Source organism: Hesperophylax consimilis, chromosome 12 (genome assembly GCF_061612785.1).
Source record: "Hesperophylax consimilis isolate HC1 chromosome 12, BYU_Hcon_1.0, whole genome shotgun sequence".
Taxonomy (NCBI): domain Eukaryota; kingdom Metazoa; phylum Arthropoda; class Insecta; order Trichoptera; family Limnephilidae; genus Hesperophylax; species Hesperophylax consimilis.
Window position 1 is genome coordinate 33,396,402 of NC_142847.1, and position 26,340 is coordinate 33,422,741.

The following is a 26,340-nucleotide window of genomic DNA, read 5'->3' on the forward strand; positions in this document are numbered from 1 at the left end:
GCTTAGAAGTTTTTATTATTATACATGTCACATAACATGTGATACACTTCAGGCCGCCGGCCGCCCAGAAAAGTCTCACAGTGAACTGGGCTGTAAACCGTTATTTTACTTTTGGTCTTTACTTTTCTGCGCGGCGGGGCACGTCAACAAATAGCGACGGCAATACCGTACCGGGCGGGAAAAGCAAATATTCTAACTTAAAATATTAATTTAACTATGAAATCTTAATCAATTTTCTTTTTTTTTAATAACATCAATTCTAATAGACGGTTAACATTGGTAAAAAAATTACTGGAATTCCTTATTGAAATTAAATTTTTTTCCATACAAAATGTTTAAGCGACGTGGTTCTCACAGTTTGAACGACGTCACACCCACACCCCGCCTCTTACCGCTCGGATTCCGCTCGTTTTGGCAGGCTTAGAAAAATTCAAACTTTGAGAATTAATTTATCTATGAAAACAAACTTAAAAAAAAAAAAATACTCGTATTTAAGTTTGAATGCGAACATTGATAAAAAAAATAAAAAAATGGACTCAACTTCCTTATTGAGTGATACCATTACAAAAAATACTGATTCAAATACTGAACATGGGGCCATGATGCTGTAATATTAAATGTTAGATAGCAGTTTCTATGTTTTTACGTTGGCAACATTAGTCACGAGGAAATTTTTTGTGTTTTCATAATCTGTAGTCGTGGTGTTTTTGGATTAACCATCATATAATATGTTTGTCCTACATTGATGTCCAGAAAACAATAAATATATATAAAGAAAACAATTTTAAACTTTTTTCCACTATTGTTTTCTTTGAATATATTTATAATGGAATTCCACCACGAAATAACAGTTTCAAATATTAAAATATTAAAATTGTTTACACATTCTATAATTATTTTAACTGTTTGACCTGAGAAACCATTTTGCATTTTCAATGCATTTTGAAAATAGGTATTTTACATTTTGCATTTAAAATGCTTTTCTAAAAACCATTTTGCATTTTGCATTTTCAAATGGAAAAGTTTTGGCCCATTTCCAAGGTTAGGTTAGGTTAGGTTAGGTTAGGTTAGGTTAGGTTATGTTAGGTTAAAAATAATGTTTTTTCATCGTTTTTAATGACTTTATATCACTTTTTAAAAATGTGTTGAATAGTCACTGTGTTGAGTTAGCACACAGTGACTATTCAACACATTTTTAGTTGGAACCGACGTGATAATATTTATTCTTGGTACTTACTCGTATTTTGATTTATACCCCCCTGGCCCACATGAACCTTCATGATAAAGTTCTTTTCACAAGGAATTCAATTGTTGCCCTCTTAAAAAATATTTTCTGGAATGTCTAATTATATAAAGAAGATTGTCTATGGCGGGCGACGTTTGTTTGATTTTTACACAAACTTACCATTTTATTGCGAGATTGATGAAATTTTGCACCTTTAAAGCAAGAGAAAGGTCGCTCACTGTCTAAGTCTGATTTTAAAGTCCGGGCAACGCTGGGGACAGCTAATTTATGATAAGAATATAAAATTTTGGCACTGCCGCTTCTATACCCTTAAACAAATAAATATGGTCAAGCTAAACTGAAGACCGGTCGGTGGGTGAGTTGACATCGCGCTTGGGTCCCACCCAGGCGTAGTGTGTCCAATTCCTCATCTGGATAAGTTCTCCATCACAACACAAGCAACATTTTCCACTTACTGTGGTCGTAGTAGGATATTTTCAAATATTGTCAGGTTATTCGTAACCTGGGAATGTTTGTCTTTCTTCTTAAATAAATAATAAAAAAAAAATTGTAACTATTTTGCACCATTAATATAGATGATTGAAAAGACTGAAAGGATCTTGGAGGTCAACAAATAACTTGGGTGTCCCCGTTACCGCTGACGATGGCGTAAGTATGATCATCGATGATCTTGTAGATGTCCTCCCTGTAACTCTGCAGATTGTGAATGAACCTGATGATGCTTTCTTCCCGAATTTTGGTCAGGACAGAAGGGAGGTTGTTGATTCCGGATTCACTGGGGAGGGATAGGTAGTAATTTTCCTGAAACAATAACACATACAAATTATTACTTATCAACAGGAGAATTTTATAACTGGAGACAAAAATCAAATAAAATTATGTAATCCGTTTTGGGCCCCCTTCTCTTCATTCTCTTTACAAATGATATCGCAAAAATTATCGGGTCATTTAGTAGTTTTAGTATTTATTATAAATTTTGTACACTTGAGGTTTCTCACGAAAACGGCGCAATATATTAGCCAAATATTATTATTATTAGTACAAAATTATGATTATTAATTTGAACTAATAATCTAATATAATCAGATTTATGATTATTATTAGATGAAATTAATATTCATGAATTTATTAGGTAAAATTACTAAAATTACGTAAATTGGTGATGTTTTTTCTCTTCGAAAAAAATTATTATTGTAAAAAAAAAAACACTTTTTTTAAAGAGCGGCTGAGGAGCGAACGGCGAGCTTGGCTGGGGTACCAGGAGCACAGAAACCCAAGGAGACCAGGAGAGTTTTGTTTATTTGCTTCTGAAAATTATGGTCGGAACTGCGGACGATTCAGTAGGGCGAAGTTTTCTCCCAGGATTGCAGAAATATAAGAGAATGGGTTGGTTACGCTTTTCACTTAAAGGGCGCCAAAAGAGAAAACGGAACATTATTCTCGAGGAAACCAAAAAACATTCGATTCTATGACAATATTATGACTACAAAATTTAACATTATTTAATAAAAATTCCTACCGGTAAAAAACGTCATTGCTAGTTTCTCTATTAATTCATAGAAAATGTAACCAAATTCCAAATCCGCTAAACAAGAAAGAACAAACCAAAATAAAATTATTTTAAATGACGACGTTTTTACACCTTATACGCAATCAACTTTGAAGCAGGTGCACCCCGACACCGGTATCTATCTCATTGCAAATACATAACGCGCATAATTAAATATTAAATAAAAACTTTTAGTGGGAGGCGTGCGTGTGTGGCGTGTTGTGTCCGCGTGAACTTTTGTGAACGGCGCGGCGGCGGCGCCGTTGTTTGGCCCGGTAGGCGAACTTTGTATCAGGAGCACATAATTCCGAGGAGCCACTTGAGCCGCTGAATTCATCGTACCGAGTATCGAGGCTGCCAGGCGCGCGTTTATGGCCTCGCGCAGTAAGACAAACATTTCGTTTCCTTCGAAGGCAGAAATAGGTGCGAGCGAGACTAGAGAATTAATAAGTTGCACTCTTCGTTGATACTGCCCCGCGCAAAGAGGGTACACATATTTCCTTGCGCATCAACAACAGCTGTAAAAACGTTTCGTTTCCAATGAAGGCAGAAATAAGTGCGAGCGAGATAAGATAATAAATAAGTGAAGCTCTTCTAACGCCGAACCGCTCAGGAATTAGGAATGTCCAACACCCGATGCATTTTCTGTGCTCCGGGCAGAATACTTGAGCTAGATTGTTGGCGGAGAGTGACGGAATGCGCGAGGGATGGATGGAATTTCTAAATTTGTTTGTTTGGGTACTCCATAAATATTATTTCTTTACATTTATTAAAATAGTGGGGCGGACTACATTTGACACGGAACAATGAATGCAGTCTGATTTTGTAAATCATAATCTATTAGGGAAAAGCAATTGTCGAAAAAAAGTTTAATAAAATTAGATTCTGGATTGAATCTTGTTAGTGGAAAAAAATAGCTGCAAAAAGGTTTTTATACAAATATTTTGAATATGATTTGAATATCTTTCAACCTATCTCCGCAACTCCTTACTTGCATCTTTTACTTTTAATGTAAACAAATAAACTGCAATCTAAGCACAAAATGCATAAGTAATAAAATATTGTCTTTTATGCAATTATTTATTAATTATGTAGAGAACCTTCATGTATCATTCAACTTGTTCCTGATTAGCACATACCAACTGCCAACCTATGTTTGTTAACGACTACAGCTCCATTTTATTATGCTCATGAGATAGTTTAGGAAACGTCTTGACAGATAAGAGCAGAAACAATGATATTGATTTATTTATTATATTAATTCAATCGATAATGTCTAGCAAAAGCAGAAATCGATTCAAACGGAAGAAACGGTTTATATAATTGGAAAGCTATGCACAGCATTAAAAAAAAACATAATCGCACCCGACTGTGAAATTTTATAACGTATGTCAAAACAAGACGATCATTGTGCGCCGTGATTAGGGTTGCCAGCTCCCGTTTTCTGAATTAGAGGATTTGATACGATTAAATAAAGGACATATGATGAAAATAAAGGACATGAATATTTTTTTAATAAAATGTTGTAATGGTATCAGTAGTTACATTTATTAATAAAAAAAACAATGTTAATTGAAGCCAAGTAAGTAGTACGACCTTAATTAGTCATTTTGCATTTAAAGTAATAAATAAAGTTAATACTTGGTATTACTTTTGGCTTTTAATGTATCAATATTCAACTTATTTCGGTTTTGGTCCACCTATTCGTACACAAGGAAAAAATCCTTTCGACTTGGGCATTAGAAACGGGGATGAAAAATACGTATTGTATTATTTTTAGCAGATTCTTGTTTTCATCCGAAGATTTGAGAATCTGATTCCAAATTTCAAGAACATTTTCTAACCGTCTATAATTTTCGTCAGGAGAGGCTTTAATATACAGAACTCTTCATACAATGCATCAAGGTTAATATTAGGTATCTGTAGTTTTGATACCATGATACACAAATCCTGGAACTTAATTTCTTTCGCCAGTGTCAGCGGCTGCAAACAATGGATATTACTGTTTTCTGAGAAATCGAATCGCGATTCTATACATGTCAGTACATTTCGATACCACTCCAAAAATATAGTAGTGTATTTTTCAGCCTGAGAAGTAGACATTTTTCGAAGAATTTGCTGGACTGCCATTCCAAAAAATGCATCTTCAATTCGATTTACTTGCGTACAGACGACATATGATTTTGACGAAATTATTATAGTTAATTATAATTACTATTGTACAACGGTGAAATATAGTATTGTTTACATAAAAAATCGAGTTGGTGTGAAAAGTGCTTGTTAGTAAAAATAAGGGAAATTTGTAAAATTTGAATATGGAGCGAATGAGCGAAGATAGGAGTGTAAAGAGGATATATGATGCAAATACGAATGGTAGCAGAAGTCGGGGACGCCCGAGGAAGACATGGCACGATCAAGTGAATCAGATACTCGAGTCGGGCCATGTCAAGAGTCAGAATAATAGAAGAGTATGTATGAATGTGGATGAGGCAAGAAATGTGTGCCAAGACCGAGTTGTTTGGCGGTCCATCATCTCTGCCTATCCCTGCGGGGAAACGGCGTGATGGTTAGTTAGTTAGTTAGTTAGTGTACAAATATAATAACTTCTCTAAATATTAGAACCGCCACTGGCCACAAGGCACTTCTTGTATAATTATTTTTTTCTATGCGTATTATATATAATATGCCTCAATTGTTGCAGAACAATATTTTCATATCCCTGAGTAAATGACGCGTAAGTCGTATAGTAAGGTGTTGCCAAAAATATCAGCCGGCTGTAAGGAGTTATTTAAGGAGTAAAATAGTGTATTTGTCACTACCGGTTTAACCTGTTTTAATCAACTAATTTCAGCACAACCCTGATGAAAAGCGTAAGTAGAGATTGCGCAAGTTATATTTATCGGTGAATAATGTCAGCAGTAGGTACTAGGTACGTATAAAGTAGAATAATAATATCAAGCATTAAACATCTAAACAAGCACCCAGTCAGTATTGAAACTCTTGTGGTCATTTAAAGTTGTTCAAACTACAAACTGCAATAGAAAATACATCATTATTAGATGTATAGTGTTAGGAAAGTGTTTAATTAGTATTATTTTATAATAAATAACATTAAGTTTAATGCTGAATATTACCTACCTATTGTCTTCTGTTAAAAGTATTTATTTGATATATTATATATAAATAATAATAATTGTGTTGTGTGTTTAGAATATAAGTTTTCAGAAAATGTATTATAAGTTTTTAGAATATGTAAGGAGAATCTGTATTTTTGTGGTAAATAAAAGCGTTAAGTATTTTTGTTTTATTTATAGCTTTAGAACCTTTTTCGAGATTAAGGAAGACGTAAAGGTACATGGGCTTCTGACAGTCTAATGAAAATGTCATTAAATCAACTGTCCCAGTGAATGTTGGAAAAGCAAATTGATAACTTTGCGTTTGAGCTGTTTGTTGCCATAATGTATGTTTATACTGAAAAATTTGAGTTTGCAAAACAACGAAACAACAAGGTAACGGTTTACGATGCAGTCCGTTGTGAGATTTTTCTGCATGGCGGCCTGGAAGTGTACATGTGTCACAGCATATATTAAACAGCTCTAATGCATGTGTCATCAATTTTCTCATCCAATGTTGTTCGCTGGGAGCATGGAACTATGATAATATCCGTACTCTTAGGTTGGGGGAGTCAACATAAACATACTCGTTGTTTTTATACTCGAGAGAAGAAGAGAATTGCTCGATGTGAGGTCTGGAATTGTAGAATTATGCATATTCGAATATAGGCCATCAGACCGTCTCATAAAATAACATATTGGAGGCCATTTAACTGACTCACAACGAGGCAACCAAGATAAAGAATTGAAATGCGTATACACATACCCGTTTAGGTAAGTACCTACATTTGCAAAGCAACCGTAACCTAAAATATTACCAATTTTAATCACGAAGTTAATTGAAAAAAAAACTATTCAACGTAAACCAAAAGCGATTAGCCAATTACGTTGTAAAATAAAAAAAATATTTAATCCAATAGTGAAGATTTCTCTTTTTCACCAACCCTATTTCTTTAATAAGTCAGAAACTTATGTAATGTTTCGTTCTTACTTTTCAATTTTGAATATTGGCAAATGTTAACCCTTTTTCAACGAAATTGATGATCAAGTTTTTTTAAATAATTTTTACCATTCAATAAACGTTGATCAACTAAAACTGGAAGGTCAGAATGCGGCATATGAGATGACGCAGGGCTGGCACCAGTAAAAAAATGATGCAGCTTTTTGTAGAGTAGCGGAAAAGGTTTTCGAATGGTGAGTGGCTCCAAATTCCAGCGATACCTACCTGACCTTATTTGGAGTAAAAAATGTAAATGATTTTTTTTTCAAATAAAAAATATAAATCATCACTGATAACTTAGATGGGTAATCGCCCAACAACCTAACTTAACGCTGTCAAATACCCACTATATTTTAAGTTATTAAAGTGCCGCTTAGCGATCGCTACTCACAATATAAAAACATTAAATTGACTTTTTGTTTATTGACTCTTAAAACGTACGAAAATAGTTCTAATGATGCTGTTTTTGCTGGTATTATGAATTAACGCAAAGCGACAATTACACACATTCATTTTCAATTTTCCACCTCTTATGATTTTTAAATGTTTTTATATCAGTGGATTTATATCTATTTATGGAAAATATATAAATTAAGTTTTCACGGAAAAGATTTTCTTCTTCAGTTGCACTTGTTTGTATAATATGTGTTTATTCTCCGTTACGAAACATTTACAATCTCGTAGGAATATTTCAGATATAAGTTTTTGTTTTTTTAAACATTGAAATAAACATTTCTTGTATTTAGTAAGGAATTTATTTATTAACCCTATTTAAACATTTTTTAAGTGATATTAACTACGTAGTATCTTTCTTGGGATGTACGATAAAGTATCACAAAATAATAAATAAACCTCTAAAATTATCATTTGGACTGTTATAAATGTTGGAATTTAAAAAATATATTTGTGATATATTTTAGACTCTAAGATACAAAATAATACACAGTCATATAAGAAGTTTTATGTATTTCCTTAATAATGAAATAAAATAATAATAATAAAGTGTTTGGGTAAAATAAACACATAAAATTGTTTATAACCCCATTATATATAATTTTTCATATAAAACGAATACTTAATATGTTATGTTTAATTTTAAAATCTTAAACAATAGAAATATGTTAAAAATTATTATTATATAAGGAGTTATCTTTGTGGATTTTTTGTTTACAGTTAAAATTGTAATTGTATTTTTTATTATTTACGTTTTATGTTACCCTGCATTTTATAACAGTTACAATGTAACAAAAAGAAACTAAAAAGATCACCTGAAATTTAAAATATTTTGTTTCAAATATTTTAAATGTTCATCATTATTCCTTTTTGGCAGCCCTGTTTGTGAAAATACTATTCACTCTGGAGGCGATAGAAGGAGAACCTTTCTTCATCTATGACCTGGAAGTTGTATTCCCTAAAGTGTACGATATCATCCAGGAACATGTCGCTGCTGTGATTGTGGATATTGGTCATGACGGGGGGAAGACTGACCATCTTGGCCTCACTTGCCAGGGACTCGTAATAAAGGGCCTGCGTAACATGAGCACAGTTCTTCAAAACACTCAACATTTTAACGAACAGGAAGCCATTTTAGACAAAAAAGTGAGTGAGAATATGTATAAATATATACACGCATACAGCTTTAAAATTATTAAATGTGAGAGACCACCACTAAAAATCGAAACCGTTACATAGATATTAGATATTGGTTAACTGTGTAATACACAGATGGCACTAGTAGCATTAGTTCAAAGCTACCGATATTACAGAGAACTACAGGGTGCAATAAAACAGTTTTAAAGGGCCGGTACATTTCGTGAGGTGGGGGTAGGAACCTAGGAATGGTATCATTGTGTCGGGAGGGTCATGCCGTTTTCAGTCGTTACCATGTTTTTTTGTTATTTTATTTTTTATCATGGTTATTTTGCGGACAACTAAAGGGCTTCACCATCCGCACGTTTCTTGAAAATCATCGTCCTTTCGTCGCCACCGGCTCAATCTTGCGCGACGTGATACCGTCCCTCACCGTAATTTAATCGCTAGTTGGGTGTGTAAATTCGAAAAACTGGTTCCACACTAAGACCTAGGGGTTTAGGAAGACCTAAAACGGTAAGAACAATCGAAAATTCAATGACAATGAGATAAGCTATTGAACGGTTGTCTAGGCGCTCTGTCCGGAAGCATGCATTTGCATTAGGTATTGCTGACCGCTCACTAAGGAGGATTTTGAATTAAGACCTAACATTACATAATTATCCTACAAGATTATGGTTGTCCGAGAATTGAAGCTTCCTGACTATGAAAACCGCATGAATCGCTCCCGAGAAATGTTTAACGGGATCCATGCGAGGTCAAATTTTTTCAGTAGTGACGAGGCCCACTTCCACCTGTGGAGCATTGAATAAACAAGATTTTTGGTGCTGGGATGAAAATAACCCAAGGCAACTTTACGTGAGACCTCTGCACTCTCTTAAAGTGACCGTGCAGTGTGCGATTTTCAAATTTGGGGTGATTTTTCTTATTTTTTTCAGGAGAATGGACGAACCGTGACTGTCAACGTCCAGCGTTATGTTTCTATGTTGGAATTTTTTATGAACCTCAATTAAAATAACTGAAGAAGGAAAGAGATCGGGGAGACATCTGGTTTCAACAGGACGGTGCTACGGCCCATACTGCACGAGTTTCAATTAAAATAACTGAAGAAGGAAAGAGATCGGGGAGACATCTGGTTTCAACAGGACGGTGCTACGGCCCATACTGCACGAGTTTCAATTAAAATAACTGAAGAAGGAAAGAGATCGGGGAGACATCTGGTTTCAACAGGACGGTGCTACGGCCCATACTGCACGAGTTTCAATTAAAATAACTGAAGAAGGAAAGAGATCGGGGAGACATCTGGTTTCAACAGGACGGTGCTACGGCCCATACTGCACGAGTTTCAATTAAAATAACTGAAGAAGGAAAGAGATCGGGGAGACATCTGGTTTCAACAGGACGGTGCTACGGCCCATACTGCACGAGTTTCAATTAAAATAACTGAAGAAGGAAAGAGATCGGGGAGACATCTGGTTTCAACAGGACGGTGCTACGGCCCATACTGCTCGAGTTTCAATGACGAAACTGCGACAGGTGTTTTGAGGGATGACGTGGGGTGGCTCGCGCTTACCTGATTTTATTCCTGTGGGGCTACCTTAAGAAAAATGATTTTAGACATCGGCCTCACACTTTCGAAAAACTAAAGAACCGAATTCGTGAGGACACCGTTGCTAAATCCAACGAGATGTGCCAAAATGCGTCCGAAAACTTTAGTAATCGCCTTCATAAATGTATCGCTGCTGGGGGGTATCATCTTTCTGATCTCATCTTCAGTACTTGAGGCATAAAAGGGCACGATGTACCGAATACAATAAAATAAACCCAATTTCTGTAAGTTGCGCCGTTTTTTTAATAAACCTTCAAAACTGCACGCCTGTTTTGCTGTACCCTGTACATGGTTATATATACTGTATGGTTATATGTACTCCTCAAGGAAAGATAGAATACAGGAATTTACCTACTGGCCATTTATCCAGCCTTTCTTATAAATAACGCCTAATGAAAGGACAACAGTGTTCTGCGTATTTCCGGAGTTTTACCACAGAGCAATCCAATATTCCGGAAGATACAACAGAACTTTGTTGCTTGATTTGGTTATTGCTTTGTTTCATAATCATAATCAGTTTTAACTTGTGTAGTACCAGCCAATTATTACTAAAGCTTTATTTCAACCTAGGAAAACCTCTGAGTTTCTAGTGTCTCACATAGATTCTTCTTTGGGCCTCACAGAAAAAAAATCAAATCGTAAGAAACAAAGTTTTCTTTACTATTTGCATCAATGTTTATTGATATTTTAATAGTATTTAAAAACTTTTTTTGCTTAGAATGAGGATTGAAAATTCCTCCCCAGGGTCTGGCTTTTAACTGCCGTTAACTTTAAAAACGTCTTTTAAAACAAAAAAAGTAGGTTAATTTGCACTTCCAAATTTGAATTAATTTATTCACGAAAACGAAATCGAAATTCAAATAAATGTGGGTACTTACTTAAAAACCGGAAAATCATTAGTGTCATTACGCTGCGACACCGTCGAGCACGAGTCGAATTGTTATCATAGGCTCTTACACGACACACGTCAACCATGTTCAAATTGATCTTGGGGATGAGTTTCCGCATATTTCCCAACTGAGCATTGGTGCAAAAATACTATTAGAACAAACACCCCCCCTACGTGACTAATACGCACTAGTCCCATTGAATGCACCTTCTATATTAAAATATTTACCTGGTCTGGTCCCATCATATGAGCCTGTCTTTTGGTGTATCCTCGACTCTCCCTCTCCTCAGACTCTGCTGCGGTGGCCTTGTACATCTCTTCCTTGGAAGGAAGCTCGAAATAACCTTGTAATGCTCTGATGAAGAAGCGAACCTAGAAATACGAAAGAATCCAATTTTACTCTCCAAGATATCTAAAGTCTGAGCATGAGGGATAAATACAGTTTTATGGCGAGATTGTTACGAAGTATACCAGAATCGGTAAGTACCAGAACACCCTTTGGACAAAGGAGTTTTTCTTATAAATCTCCATTGCCTTATAATATGCTCGTTGAATATATAAAAAAACTAAAGGTTCGTTGAAAAATGGTAAAAAATTTTAAAAAGTAAACATTTCAATTATTTTCAACTCTATTTTCAAAACCTCAAAACTTTACTCCAAACCATTCTCATAACCCCGAGCAAGGCCGGGTACACGTCAGCTAGTAAAGTAATAACAAGAAGCAAAAGAAAGATACATTTTTAATGAAATTACCTGTAAATCAAACATAGAGAAGGCGCAGACATAGTAAGGGATGCCGATGAGACACATGGTAGGGTGCTCCATGTTGACCAGGTGCTTGTAGAGGGGCTGGACGAAGTTATCCTCCACGGTGATCCCGCAAGTAGGATCCAGGAATGGGTAGTTGTACAAGTAGCCTGGTGGAGTATAGTCAACAAGATTTAACCCGGCAGGAAGACAAAGGCAACAAATGGGAGACAGTTTCCAAAGAATGTGTGGAGTTGATCTTTATTGACTGAAAATTACAGATTAAAAGTCCAAAATCATGAACCGCCACCAGACCACGATTTTGACGAATGATTTAAACAAATGAATTGATAGGCTTTTAGTAAAGTACAAAAATATCATCATGATGTAGGAACACGTGTTCATAAAAATCATAATATTTACACATTTCGTCATTGATTATCAAGGCAAATGTAGGTGCATAAACACGTGTTCCGATATATTGGGAATTTACTAAAATATTATCAGGAAACGGCCTGAAATCCCGTTTTTAACTGGATTACCAATAAGAGATTTTTATCTTACCAGTGCAGAAGAAGACGGTATCAATCTCCTCTTCCGTCCCATCAACGAAGACAACTCGGCTTCCATTAATTTCCTGGACGTCGGGTTTCTGCTGCAGGTTGTCCGGGAAGATGGAGCGAGGTTTGTCCTTGAGGTGGTGGCTGAGGAACACCTTGTCCGTGACGCGACAGATCTCCACGGCGATGTCCATCCCGGAGGGTCCGGCCCCAATCACCAGTACCTTCTGGCCAGCGAACACCTCAGGGACCCTGTAGTCGTGGCTGTGCATTACATCACCTACAAATTATTTTTAATTTTGAATTTAACAATGAAAACTAGACCTCAAATGTTTAATTATCTATCTTTGTCACAGGCAGGGCCGATCCTGAACTAAATGGCTTCTGACGCTAGAGAAAACCCTCAGAGTATGGATATCAGATATTACAGATTTACATACATTACAAAATTCTAAGGGTGTACGGTAGCTCAACCGACGGAATACTTCTGAAAAAAGAAGAAGTGCGTCCCTTAACACCTTGTATATTTCGAACCTCTTGGTGTGACCCATATAAGCGGTGTTGGTTATCCAATAATGGTTACCGGTCCCAACGGTTCTTCGTTGCGGACGTGTTTTAACCGCTCCGGTTTGTTTGATCCTTTCAGAAGGTTTCCCTTGCTAAGAGATCGCTGAAAATTGTTCAGCATCCGTGTTTTATATAGTGCTTACCTTCTTATTTCACGAAATGTGCGTAACTTCTACCGTTTAGCCGGAATTTGCAATTATTATAGCATTTTAAGCCGATTAATTTTTAAAAGTGAAGCTAGAACGAAGATTTCTCAATGCAGTCGAAGATTTTATACCTGACTCAAGTGTCAAGTGGTGTTGGGATTTACGGGACCTTTTCAACCGAGGATGTCTGCATGGAGGACAGATAAGCCATATTTTGTTTAAAGTTTTTGTCTTTGTTTTTATTTTCTGTTTTGTTTATGTATTTTGTTACAGATGACACTCATAAATTTCACTTTGACTTTGGTTCAAGATTTTGCTTATGATAGCCTGCGATAAGCGAGCCCTAAGGGTCTGAGACATAGGTGTGAAATCGTCGGATCACGACAATAGAAAGAATGTATTGGAGCCAGGAAGGAGTCTGAAAGGGTCGAGAGGATGCACTAGGTGGCATGAAAGGCTGGGAGGTGACTGGAGAGACTAAAGTAAACTAGGATGAGGTGATTTTGCACAGCGGTGCTGCCAAGGTCTGTTATCTATGTGAGGATATTGTGTCGGCGCTCTTTATTGGCAGCAGACACATGTCAGCGCTATATTAGCGGCGGACACATGCCTGAACGGATGACGAGCCTCGTGCTGGCACAGTTGGTGGACGGGGTAGTCTCTCTCCCTGCAGCAGCTGGTACAGTTCCTTCGCTACCTAGGACTCTTGCAGCAGAGTCTCCATCTTCTGTCTTCGTCGAGCGTCACAGCGGTGCTGCCAAGGTTTGTTGTCTATGTGAGGATGTTGTGTCAGCGCTCTTTATTGGCAGCAGATACATGTCAGCGCTATATTGGCGGCAGACACATGCCTGAACGGATGGCGAACCTCGTGCTGGCACAGTTGGTCTAAATAACAAATGTAGATCCTAGGAAATAAATTGTACAGCGCCCTTGAGGTGATTTTTCACAAAAACGGCGCTATACAAATTATCCAATTATTATTATTATTATTATTACCCGCCAATATGGGAATAAAATAATATAACTGTATCATCAGCAAAACTGATTATGTTTCCTTTTAATGTTAAGGTTAGTGATATCATTTATATGGATAATAAATATAATCGGTCCCAGTACGCTTCCTTGGGGGACGCCATAGTTTAAAGGCAATAATTTACTCCTTTGTTTTCCAATCTGTACTTGTTGCTCTCGCTCTGTTACATATGTCGTCAACAGGTTCATTGTCGTTTCGGCCATTCCTATGTTTTTAGCTTAGACAGTAATATTTTATGGTCTATTGTGTCAAAAGCTTTCTGGAGTAAAGCTTTTTTTTTATTTATTTTTTTATAGTGAATACCTCACAAGAGTCCCAACTGCTCCCGTCTGGAGCCAGTGAGACTATGGCATCCCCAATTGGGGGATGTTGTGAGGCTGAAGGTAAGTGGGGAAGGGAAAGAGGAAGGTGGGGAAGTACCTGGCTATTCAGATCTAGTCACTAAACACGGCTAAAGCCATTTGGAGCAACGTTTCAATTCTGAATGGTGGTCTTACACCAGGGCGATACTGGTAGTATCTTCCACTCTGGAACGTGCCGCAAATATACTATATATTATTTTAATTAATTAATTGTGAAATAACACAAATTAATCAAATAAAATTTATTTGCGCACGCCGGGTTCGAACCCGCGACCTTCAGAATGGCAGTCCAATGCGTTACCACTGGACTATGCCGGCCGTCAAAAGCTATGTATATAGCCAGAATTTTTTTCCCATCATCTATATTCCTTATGGCTATTCTTGTTAAATTTTCTATGGCATCAATGTTACTTAGATTTTCCCAAAAGCCGTATTGGGATGGTGATAATATTTTTTTTTTTTTTCCTGAAATTTAACAATTTGCTTTTTCATGACAGTTTCATGAGAAAAGGAGCTTAAGAGACTTAAAGGTCGGTAATTATATATTTATCCTTTTTATTTCCATTTTCATATATGGGTATAACTGTGGCTTTTTTAAGACAAGAAGGGAAGACACTTTTAGATGTAGAAAGATTGACCAAGTATGTCAATTGGAAGGTCAGTTAATTTTGTAAGTGTTAAGTGTTGCAACAACAATAATACCGCTGTACAGAAACACGCTGTGAATTTCGTTCCTGTTTAAAATCAAACAAGTAAATATTCTAAACGTATTTGACAAAAAATAGTGCACTAATATATGCGGAATTGCAGTAGCAGTGTAGTAAAGAAGTGTCAAGCTGTACTAGTACATCTGTAATAACCTAAATCCGAATTTTTGAAAAAAAAGTTTGCTCTCAAAACATTTGACAAACAGCGATTTACTCGGTAATAGGCCAGTGTTGAACTCAGTTTGTGTGTGTGTGTGTGTACGTGCTACGACGTTCGACCGCCGACCAACATCGTCCACGCAGGGCCGCTAAACCTTTTACCGCTCTACATTTCGAAGCAGTACCATGGACACCAGTGACACCTTTTCTTTCATCTCTGCGGCAAACCAAATTATAAATTCCTTACAAAATACTATAATGGACCCAAGCAATAAGTTTACAAAAGAACAAATGGGGAAATTGTCACCAAAACTCACAGAACTGCTAGGGAATATAAGCCTTGTTGCTACCAAAATGGGCTTTCTGGAGAATAATCAACCTGCTGATATAAAAAAACAAAAAAATATAAAAAACAAGTACAGTATCTTAATTACTCCAAAAAATAAAGATACATCAACAGAAATACAAAATAAAATTCAAAGGCACTTTAAAACCAGCCAATTAGGAATATGCATTGAAGGCATTAAAAAAATCTCCCAAAATCGAATTGTAATCGATTGTGTTAATAAAGAAGACGCTAAAAAACTACAAACTTTAATTACTAAAGATCTACATGATATTGACTGCAAAGAATTAACAAAGAAAAAACCAACAATGATATTCAAGGGAATTTTCAACGACTTTATCAAAGAAGATTTTACTGACGATATCTTGAACAAAAATGAGGATATCAAAATTGTAACGCAAGAAACAGAAAAAAATTCTATTTTTAACATAAAAGCAATAATTAAAAACAAATACAATGACACCGCTAACTACATAGTAGAAGTAGACAGCACAACCAGGAAGATTCTATTAAATAAAGAAAAAATAAACATTGGCTACCAGCGAGTTACGGTTGGCGACGCCTGCCCAGTAATACAATGCTACTTCTGTCTACGTTACGGACATACATCAAGAAACTGCAACCAGAAAGAGAAAAACAATTCGCCTTCCTGCTCGCACTGTGGAGCTGCTCACTTGTTCAAAGAATGTGCCTCAACAAATCAACCGAGGTGTGTAAACTGCACCTTTCAAAATGAGAGATTTCAACTGTCATTTCCTACCAATCATAATGCGAATGATAAAACCAACTGTTTATATTATAAAAAAATGCTGGCATTCGCACAACAGAAAATTGAATACTAATTTGGATTCAAGGTATATTTTTCATAGTAACTCATGTTTATTGTCAATATATTATGCATGTACCTGCACTTTCAAAATTTTAAAAACTAACAAAATTAATAATGCTATGACATATTCTTTAAAAAAACATGATGTTCCCTATCAATCTCCAGTATATAAAACAAGTATACTTACTATTAAAACTGAAAATTCTAAGAAATATTCAAAAATGATACTAACAATTAAAAAAAAAATGTCCATAATCAAACGAACTGTCAATATTACAAAAAAATACTTGCTCTCACGGAACAAAAACTGGAATATTGTTATAAATTTTAAAGATGTCTATAAAAATATTTCATATCTATTCTCAATGTCTTACAAATACGCATGTACTTTTGAATATCCACAAGCTATAAAAAATAATAATAATATAGTCTATACATTAAAAAACCGACAAATCTTTCATCATTCTACATACTTTAAAGTCAGGATATATGTATTTAAAACCAAAAAATTTAAATCATTCTCTATATATAAGATAAAAAACCTAAATATTTTCTTCATGATAACACATCTCTACTTACTACACTTTTATGTTTATTTTTACAATTCATTACATCTACGTTCTACATTTGTATATTCCTACCAGAAAATAGAAAATACAATAACAATCCACAACTGCATTTATCGAATGCTAGTAAATTACAGAATACTAAAGTCTAATTATAGATATATTAATTTGTCAAAATTATTATTATATACATTACTAATCCATATATCATGCTGCCAATATTCTATATGCAATAAATCTCTACACTATATGTTCACTTGTACTATTGATATATTCTTACAAACGCTTTTTTTTATTGTAATTATTATAAAAAGAAGAACGAATCAAATTAATTATTTCTGTCAATTAAACAAACACTCACTATGTCTCCGAGTATTATCTAAACATAAAATAAATCTTATAGAAAAAATCAAAACCTACAATTTTAGATATGAACTGAAATCGAGCAAGAATAGTGTTACACTAATTATGAGCATTATTACTTATTCATTTACTCGTAGAATTTTATATACATATTTTATCACACCTAAATAAATACAATGGAAAATTTTAACTTAAGCGAAATTGATAAAAATCTAAATATAGAAGAATACGTATGTGAAGCAGCCAGTGAATGCAATAAGATCTATGACAATATAATAAATAGACTAACAATCTTGCACCTAAACATTAGAAGTATAAATAAAAACATGGATGAACTTTTGGTATCCCTAAATACATTATGTTCACAGCCAGATTTCATAATACTATCCGAGGCGCACATACATGCAAACATAAATATACCAATCATCCCAAACTACAAAAATTACAATACAAATTATCAGATTAATAAAAATAGTGGAATTGTAGTATACGCTAAAGAAAAATTTACTGATATCAATATTACCGAAATACACATATGCAAAGCAAACTGTTTGTCATTAAATTTTGTTTTAAATAATATGCCATTCAATATAATCGCAATATATCGAACACACAGTTCTGATGTACCTTTATTTATAGAAGAATTAAAAAAAATACTATGTAACAAAAACCATCTAAATTGTATCGTAATAGGTGATTTAAATATTAATATTGGTCCTAATAACCACTGTAAAAATAAATTAGATTATATAAATGCTATGAATGAAATGAACTTTATATCATGTGTAAATAATTTCACAAGAGAATTTGCAAACCAATCGCCATCATGCCTGGACCACATATGGAGCAATATTAAACACACAGAAAAAATTAAATCTATTATATGGAAAAATGATATAACAGATCACCATACAAATATTTTTATTTATGATTTCAATAAAAACTTAGGATTAAATGACTCTAGAAAAAATATTAACATAATTTCCAAATTGAACAATGTAAAATTAAACAATAAATTAAGTAACGAATCTTGGTCCTCAATACTAAATTGCCAAAACCCAGACATGTGCGCAAACTTCTTTGAAGAAACTTTAAATGCTCATATCGCAGACTGTACAACCTTTATAAATAATCAACCAAGTTCTAAATTAAGGCAAATCAAACCATGGATTACGCAAGGATTACTCATATCTATCCGGAAAAAAGAAAAACTTTTCATAGACACAAAAAAAAACCCTACCAGTAGCCAAGTAAAAAACGAATACAAAATATTCCGGAACAAACTCATTAAAATTATCAAAGACACAAAAGAAAAATATTACAGGGAGAAAATAATCCTCACAAAAGAAAACCCTAAAAAAACATGGAACACTATAAATGAAATAATGAATACAAATAATAAAAATAAGTCTACAATAAATGTCATAAACAATAATGGAACTAACATAAATGCTATCCGTGAACCAAAAATGTGCGCAAATATTTTCAACAAATTTTTCGCTACCGTCGGTCAAAAACTTGCATATAAAATTGACCAAAATTATCAACCTGATGACATACATGAAGATAAAATAACAAATAGCAATCTTTCAAATTTTAAACCGACTTCAGAAAAAAATATTGAAAACATAATACAATCACTTAAAAATGGTAGTGCGCCAGGATACGACGGTATAACTACAGAAATCTTGAAAAAATACTGCAATTTTCTAACCAAACCGATTACGCATATAATTAATGTAAGTACTAAATACGGAATATTCCCGTCTAACTACAAAAAAGCCATTATAATCCCAGTATATAAATCCGGAGATCCAAAAGAAGTAAACAATTACCGCCCAATATCCTTATTATCCAACATTGCAAAAATACACGAAAAAGTAATAAAAAAACAAATTACTGATTATACAGATAACCAAAAAAGTATTAACCCTAGTCAATACGGTTTTAGAGATAAACTTAGCACACAAGACGCAATTGCAGAATTAACTACGATTATTTACAAAACATTAGATAGAGGCAAAAAATGCTTAAGTATATTCATTGACCTCAGTAAAGCTTTTGATAGTGTCTCACATTCAAAATTAATTAATAAAGTAAATAATATAGGAATTACTGGCAAAGCTAAAACATGGTTAAAAAGTTATCTCTATCAAAGAACTCAACAGGTTAAAGTAAACAACGAATTAAGTGAAATAGAAAATATAGATTTTGGAATTCCACAAGGAACTGTTTTGGGACCTTTACTTTTTATATTATATGTTAATGAACTTTTTCAACTCCCAATCATTGGAAACATCATATCTTACGCAGATGATACAGTTATAACTATTGAAGGAAATTCATGGAATGAGGTCGTAGTATCAGCTAATAATGCAATAAATATCGTTAAACTATGGTTTGACGAAAATTTATTGACACTGAATGTCGAAAAAACCCATTTTATACCTTATAGCCTAACAGGGAATAACTCAAATGTAAATCTAAACATAAAAATTCACGAATGAAATTGCCTCCTTAAATTCGCACCCTGTAATTCAAACTGTATAAACATTAGTAGTAAAAAAGAAATAAAATATCTTGGAATAATTATTGATAATAACATTAAATGGAAAAGTCAAATAAATTCCACAGTAGACAGAATGAGAAAACTAATCTATATATTTTTTAGACTAAGAAATATTGTATCATTAAAAATACTAAAAGATATTTATTATGCATTGGCGCACTCTGTCCTACAATATGGAATCGTGGCTTGGGGGGGTGCATATAAATCATCCCTACTCCCACTGGAAACTATTCAAAAAATACTAATAAAAATCATCTTAAAAAAGCCATATTACTACCCAACTATAAATGTTTTTCAAGATTTCCCGGTTCCCCCACTTACAAAAATTTATGACAAAATTGCACTTCTACAAATACATAAAGATTTCTTTAGTCAAAATAATTTACCACAATTGAATATTAGCAAAAGAATTATATCTGTTGGAGGACTAACCGTGCCACTAGCACGAACCACAACAGCACAACATCACTATATATTCAAGGGTGTAAAATTATTTAATAAATTACCCCTTGATATACGATCGGAAGAAAACTACGAAAAATATAAAAAAAAAATTAAATTAAAATACTCTTGTACCACCTCATAACTTTACTTATTGTTTAGAAATATGTTTTTGCCTTTTAAATTCTTTGAATCATTTATTAACTAACCTATATTTTTATTACTTTTATTGTTATTTTTTGTTTTATTACTAATATTTTTTGTTTAATTTAAACAAATGTAAAAATATTTTTGTTGTCCTCTCCTAAACACAAGCAGCTGCTTTATTAGGAGAGTGATTGATATATTTTTGTTTATATTGTTAAAAAATTTAAAAAAAAAAAAAAAAAAATTTAAAATTATATCATCTCCCGATGATTTATATTCATCAAGGGTTGCAATTATGCCTCTGATTTCAGTGCTTGTAATCTTGTATCTTGTAACCTTACCTTTGAACGTGTCCATGCCCTTGACCTGAGGAACAAAGGGAGTGTTGTAGTGCCCGTTGCAGACCATGACAGCATCAAACTCTTCGATCTTGGTTTGTTTCTTGATCAAATCTTCGTATTCCACAGTCCATCCGTCTCCGAGGGGTTTTACGTTCTTCACGAAGTGGTTGAACTGTTGAAGAAATAAATAACTAATAAACTGGTTGATTCACTGTGGGCTATTTGCTTTCATTTATTGAGTTATTATTATCCAAGCTTTTTTTGGTATTTAACAAATAAGAGAATACTCTTTTCCCAGTGGAAAAATAACACATAAAGTCACTGATGTGAATATCGAGTGTTAGGATTACATAAAGTCACTCATGTGAATATCGAGTGTTATGATTACAGAAATGCCACTGATGTGAATGTCGAGTGTTAGGATTACAGAAACGTCACTGATGTTAATATCGAATTTTAGGATTGCAGAAACGTCACTGTTGTGAATATCGAATTTTATGATTGCAGAAACGTCACTGATGTGAATATTGAATTTTTGGATTGCAGAAACGTCACTCATGTGAATATCGAATTTTAGGATTGCAGAAACGTCACTGATGTGAATATCGAATTTTAGGATTGCAGAAACGTCACTGATGTGAATATCGAATTTAAAAATTGCAGAAACGCCATTGATATGAATATCGATATGTTAGGATTACAGATACGTGTCTCGTTTTTGCGAATTTTCGGGAAAGCGCCTACGTATACGACAAGTAGAGATGCGTTTTTTTTTATTAATTATGTACAATGTTTATCTATTAAATATATACATATATCTATTAAATTAAATTAAAATTATATGTACATATATCTATTAAATTAAATTTAAATTCTATGTACATCTATTAAATATGTACATCTATTTGAATTTCGCTTCTATTTTCGGTATTGAATGAACGCAAATCATGGAAGCGGAAATTAACCCACTTCCCGATATCCGATCGAGTTATCTCGGCAGATTGACTCGCTGTTGATGACAATGCATTCTACTTTTTGTGACTATCACGTACACACACGTGGACATACACGTATTTCTCTGAAATGGGATGACATTATTTATTATTTATGTTTTTTACGAGAGAGAGAGAGAAAAAACATTTCGCTGAATATAAGAAACTGTCCTGGGGAAACTACATACGACAGATATAAACCTATGTATAAAAATACGTTTTGCATTTCACCCCCGGCACATTATGGAGCACAAGGTCACGGTAGGTCGGCACTCCAAGGGTTAAATATTCCAATTCACAAATCTTATTTTCAAAGAAATCTTATTTCAACTTAACCCTTCAGGCCTCTGGCATATAATTACATTTAAAGATGCTGTCAGAAAGTTGAAGGATATGTGAGTATTTCCGCTTGTCAATAAAATTCAAATAAATGAGATATTACTGAACGTACCCGCAAACTACGCCTTCAAATAATATTAATAGAAATAAACATATAATTTTTTAAATATTTAAATTTTGAAATCAAATAAAAGTTTTAAAAATGGCTCACCTTACATTTTTTCGTATAAACACTGAACTAAAATTACTGATAACAAAATAAAACACATAATTTATTAGACAAATGCATTATAAATATTACTGCCACCTCACTTTTTTGTCGTTTCATATAAAAATAATGAAAAAAAAACCTCAAATTGCGGCCGGAACCTTTGGTTTCATAGAGGTATATAGGTATTTTAATGATTCTGTGGTTAACTTCTATATTTGAATGTAAAGCCTTGTATTTTTTTCTTTCTAACACCGTTTAGTTCACATTTTTAACTATAACAGTAAGGGAGACAAAACGTTTTCTGTGAGACCATATGAGCTGTTATGACAATCGAACAAATTGACTATACGATGTTTGTTCAAAAAACCGAACAAATTAGCAGGAAGCGTTAAATTTCCCGCCATTAAAAAAATCACACATGAAATAGTAAATATAAGAACTGAGTTCTTAAACCTTTGATGTCACAAACCGGATAACCTTAAAAATGTGCAATCAATAATCTATGCCGTCGTTAACTTGTCGGTGCATTTTTCCACGCAAATTCTCCAACGCGTTATTATTCCATCATTGAATGTTGCATTATTTTATAACACGGATATTTGCGTCATTTTGTTGTTTGTGTGATGGAAACTATAATATATTTATGTATGTTTAATTGTTTTGACATGAATACAAGGCTAGGAGTCTATCAATCTACTAACATATGAATAACCTAGAATCGTATAAAAACATACACTTGTTTTGCTTTTAGGTATATTGTTTCATATTTATGATCGATGGAATTTGGTTAGGATTTGAGATTTTCACTGCCTAAAGTATTATGACATGTTGTGCTTTTTGCATTCTTTTACCATACGTACGCCTTAGGGATCTCATTTTTACAGCATTCAGTCTATTTTCGTCCTTCCTCTGCCGGTTCCATGCCTTACTGACATACATAAGGATAGGAATCAGCACTCCATTGTGGACTGATTGTGGAGATTCTTAGGACAGTATAACACGGCATAATTTCCCAAAAATGAAAATGAATGGAATTTTTTGTTAGATTAGGTTAGGTTGTGTGTGTTGGGTTGCCACCACTACTAGATTGGACATAACCAGAACACATAAAGAAAGTGTCCCCCTTGGTGATGTTGGTTAGGTGATGTAATGTACTCATCACACCTGTTACGACTGTTGTCCACCTAACCAACCCAAATAACCAAACTGTCCCCATCTAGTGGTGGATTGTTTGCGGAGTCAAGGATAATGTAATAAAATGTATTAATTAATAATTTTCATAATAAGAATTGTTATTCAAGCCATAAAGACAGTTGTAATCGTTTGGGGGACAGTAGGTTTGGTGATGTTGGTTAGGTGATGTAATGTACTCATCACACCTGTTACGACTTGTCCACCTAACCAACCCAAATAACCAAACTGGAAAGGAAATTCCTGGGATACGAAAAACCTGAAAATATCCTATTACCAGCACAGTAAGCGGAAAATGTTGCTTGTGTGTGATGGAGGACTTAGCCAGCCGATGAATTGAACGCACGATGCTTGGGTGGGACCCAAACGCGCTGCCAACTCATCCACTGATCGGTCGATGAATGAAATAAATTAATTAGAATAACCTTTAATTTTACCTTAATATGTCTGGTGACGTCATGGTGGTCTGAGTACTGTTGTAGGAAGGCCAACATGTCCTTGGCAGGAAGATAAGACTTTTGATGCTTTGGAATTGGGAAGTCAGGGAAACCCATTACCTCCTTGGGCAGGTTGGTCCTGGGGACAGAAGCCTTGCTTTTAGAAGTTGAAGAAATACAAGTCAATTTAACTGGGCAACCCTTGCCCTAACTGCCGGGAGATTTACTTCAGTCCTCTGGGCTAGGTTACCAAAGTACAAGTTTTTTTTCAGGAAGGAAAAATAAATATTAACGGATTAACGCAAGGCGTACCTAAGAAAGAAAGCCGTCAAAATGTTGATATTTCCGGCCGACCGAAAAGCTTTTGACTAGAGCTCTCAATCCCGGGATCCCGGACCTTCACCAGCACCGTAATCCCGGTGCTGCGCTAGTCTTAATCCCGGGATTATGGGATATCTATTGGTTTCACGACCTTGTTTCAACCGTGGGAATATATATTTTTGCCAGCATGTCGTTTATTGCCTCATATACTTGAGATTTTGGGATAGGTTAAATTTATTGCGCTGTTTATTAGATGGAAGCATTTATTGAATAAAATTCAGTATGTATTTAGTCTTGTGACGTCACCACACCGGGATGGTTCAGGCAGACGAGCTTTCACTTCTGTTAGTTTCGCACATGCAAATTCATCTGGCAGTTTTAGATATTTTCTACAAGAAATCTAAACCTAAATCCATACAATAAGATGAAGATGAAGACGACCGACGGCTGCCGTCTGTCATCTTCGAAGATCACTGGAAGACTAGATGTATTTCTCTGTGTCAGAATTAGACATTGAAATTGTAAAAGAATTTGATTTAAATCTGTCTCTAAATAAGAAAAGTTAGATAGCTATTGATCATGTACTTAATCCCAAAATCTCTTCAATATAAGAATAGTTAGAAATATATCAAATATTATGAGAAAGAGCTGGTAAATTTCGAATTAGAAACCTAATCGTAAATCTAGAAAACATTCAATACCACCTGCTAGCGTGCATCCAAACGGTTTTTTTCGGGATGTAGGAAAATAGCCACTAAAATAAGATCTAAGCAAGGAACTACGATAAGAATCCTTGGCAATTTGATGTCGTTGAGATCGCATTTATTTCTCAAATATTGAATAAGTTTTTTTAATAAAATTTAATTATTTAAGTTTTCCTATTTTCGTTTTTTTTTTCTTTTGTGCGGCTACTTTTATACTAGTGGAATTTAGTTATTAATGCAAAATACCTAATCTATTACAACTAATAATAATTTAAATACTTAAATTCTCGGTGCCGATCGATAAATGCACCTTGAAAATTCCTGGGATTGAAAGCCCTACTTGTGACGTCACGATACGTGCGCGGTACTGCAGCATTGCCATTCGAATTTGAATTGTTCTGAATCGTGGGACGTCACGAGATACCACTGCGTTTTACCCAAGTTCACTTTGCAGGCTAATAACTTCTTCATTTTTGTAGATATCAAAAAACTAATTTTACCTTCGTTTTTAACTTTTCAAATATGATACATTTTCATAAAAAAACATATGAGACGATTTTATTCAGCCACACCTAACGATCTTCTGATCTTTGCCAAATGGATGTGGGTTGGTGAAGTGACCACTCTAAAATAAGCCTCTACCATTATTCAAGAGAATCAAGCATATACTAAATTAGACACATCAATGGGATCGAGGCATTAAGTACTTTTTCAATTCGTTCAATCTTACGAAATAGAGATATTTTTGATAAAATAGTGATTAATTCGAAAATGAAGCGTTTTAAATGGTACACCGGAAAAGTGTACTTTATGGACTTTGAACATTCTTTGAACAATAATTCAAAATTAACAAAAAAAATATAGCTAACGTGGTCTTCAGCTGTCAAATTGTGTAGCTGACAACCACCGTAACAAAGGCCAGGACACTGAATCAAATTGACCTGCTAGTGTACAGACAGGTGCCCCCGAGCTCCGGAACCCTGTCCAGGATCAGGGGTTTATGGTTTAACCCCCACCGTTAGCTGTCGCGCCGCGTTAAACTCACTTACCTGAGGCTCTTGTACATGCTAGTGTGCACGGGCAGGCCGTGCTGGTCGTAGCCCGTGGTCTCCGTGTACACCCAGGTGCCCCCGAGCTCTGGAGCCCTGTCCAGGATCAGGGGTGTCACCCCCACTGCCAGGAGGTGGCGCGCTGCACACAAGCCAGACGCTCCTGCTCCTATCACGCAAACCCTCATCTTTTATGGTTCTTCTTTCTGAAAATAAA

At 34.6% G+C, this 26,340-nt stretch overlaps 1 protein-coding gene across 1 annotated transcript; it reads right to left on the bottom strand.

Moving 5' to 3' along the window:
* Nucleotides 1-1,815: 1,815 nt before the first annotated feature.
* LOC149419523 (senecionine N-oxygenase-like) lies at nucleotides 1,816-26,311 on the bottom strand. The gene is made up of 7 exons (XM_089637867.1): nucleotides 26,124-26,311; nucleotides 24,050-24,188; nucleotides 20,880-21,051; nucleotides 12,308-12,583; nucleotides 11,750-11,913; nucleotides 11,225-11,368; nucleotides 1,816-2,047 (listed from the first exon to the last, which is right to left on the bottom strand). Exons 1-7 carry the CDS (start codon nucleotides 26,309-26,311, stop codon nucleotides 1,853-1,855), a joined length of 1,278 nt encoding a protein of 425 aa, XP_089493993.1. The 3' UTR covers nucleotides 1,816-1,852.
* Between the last annotated feature and the right edge of the window lie 29 nt (nucleotides 26,312-26,340).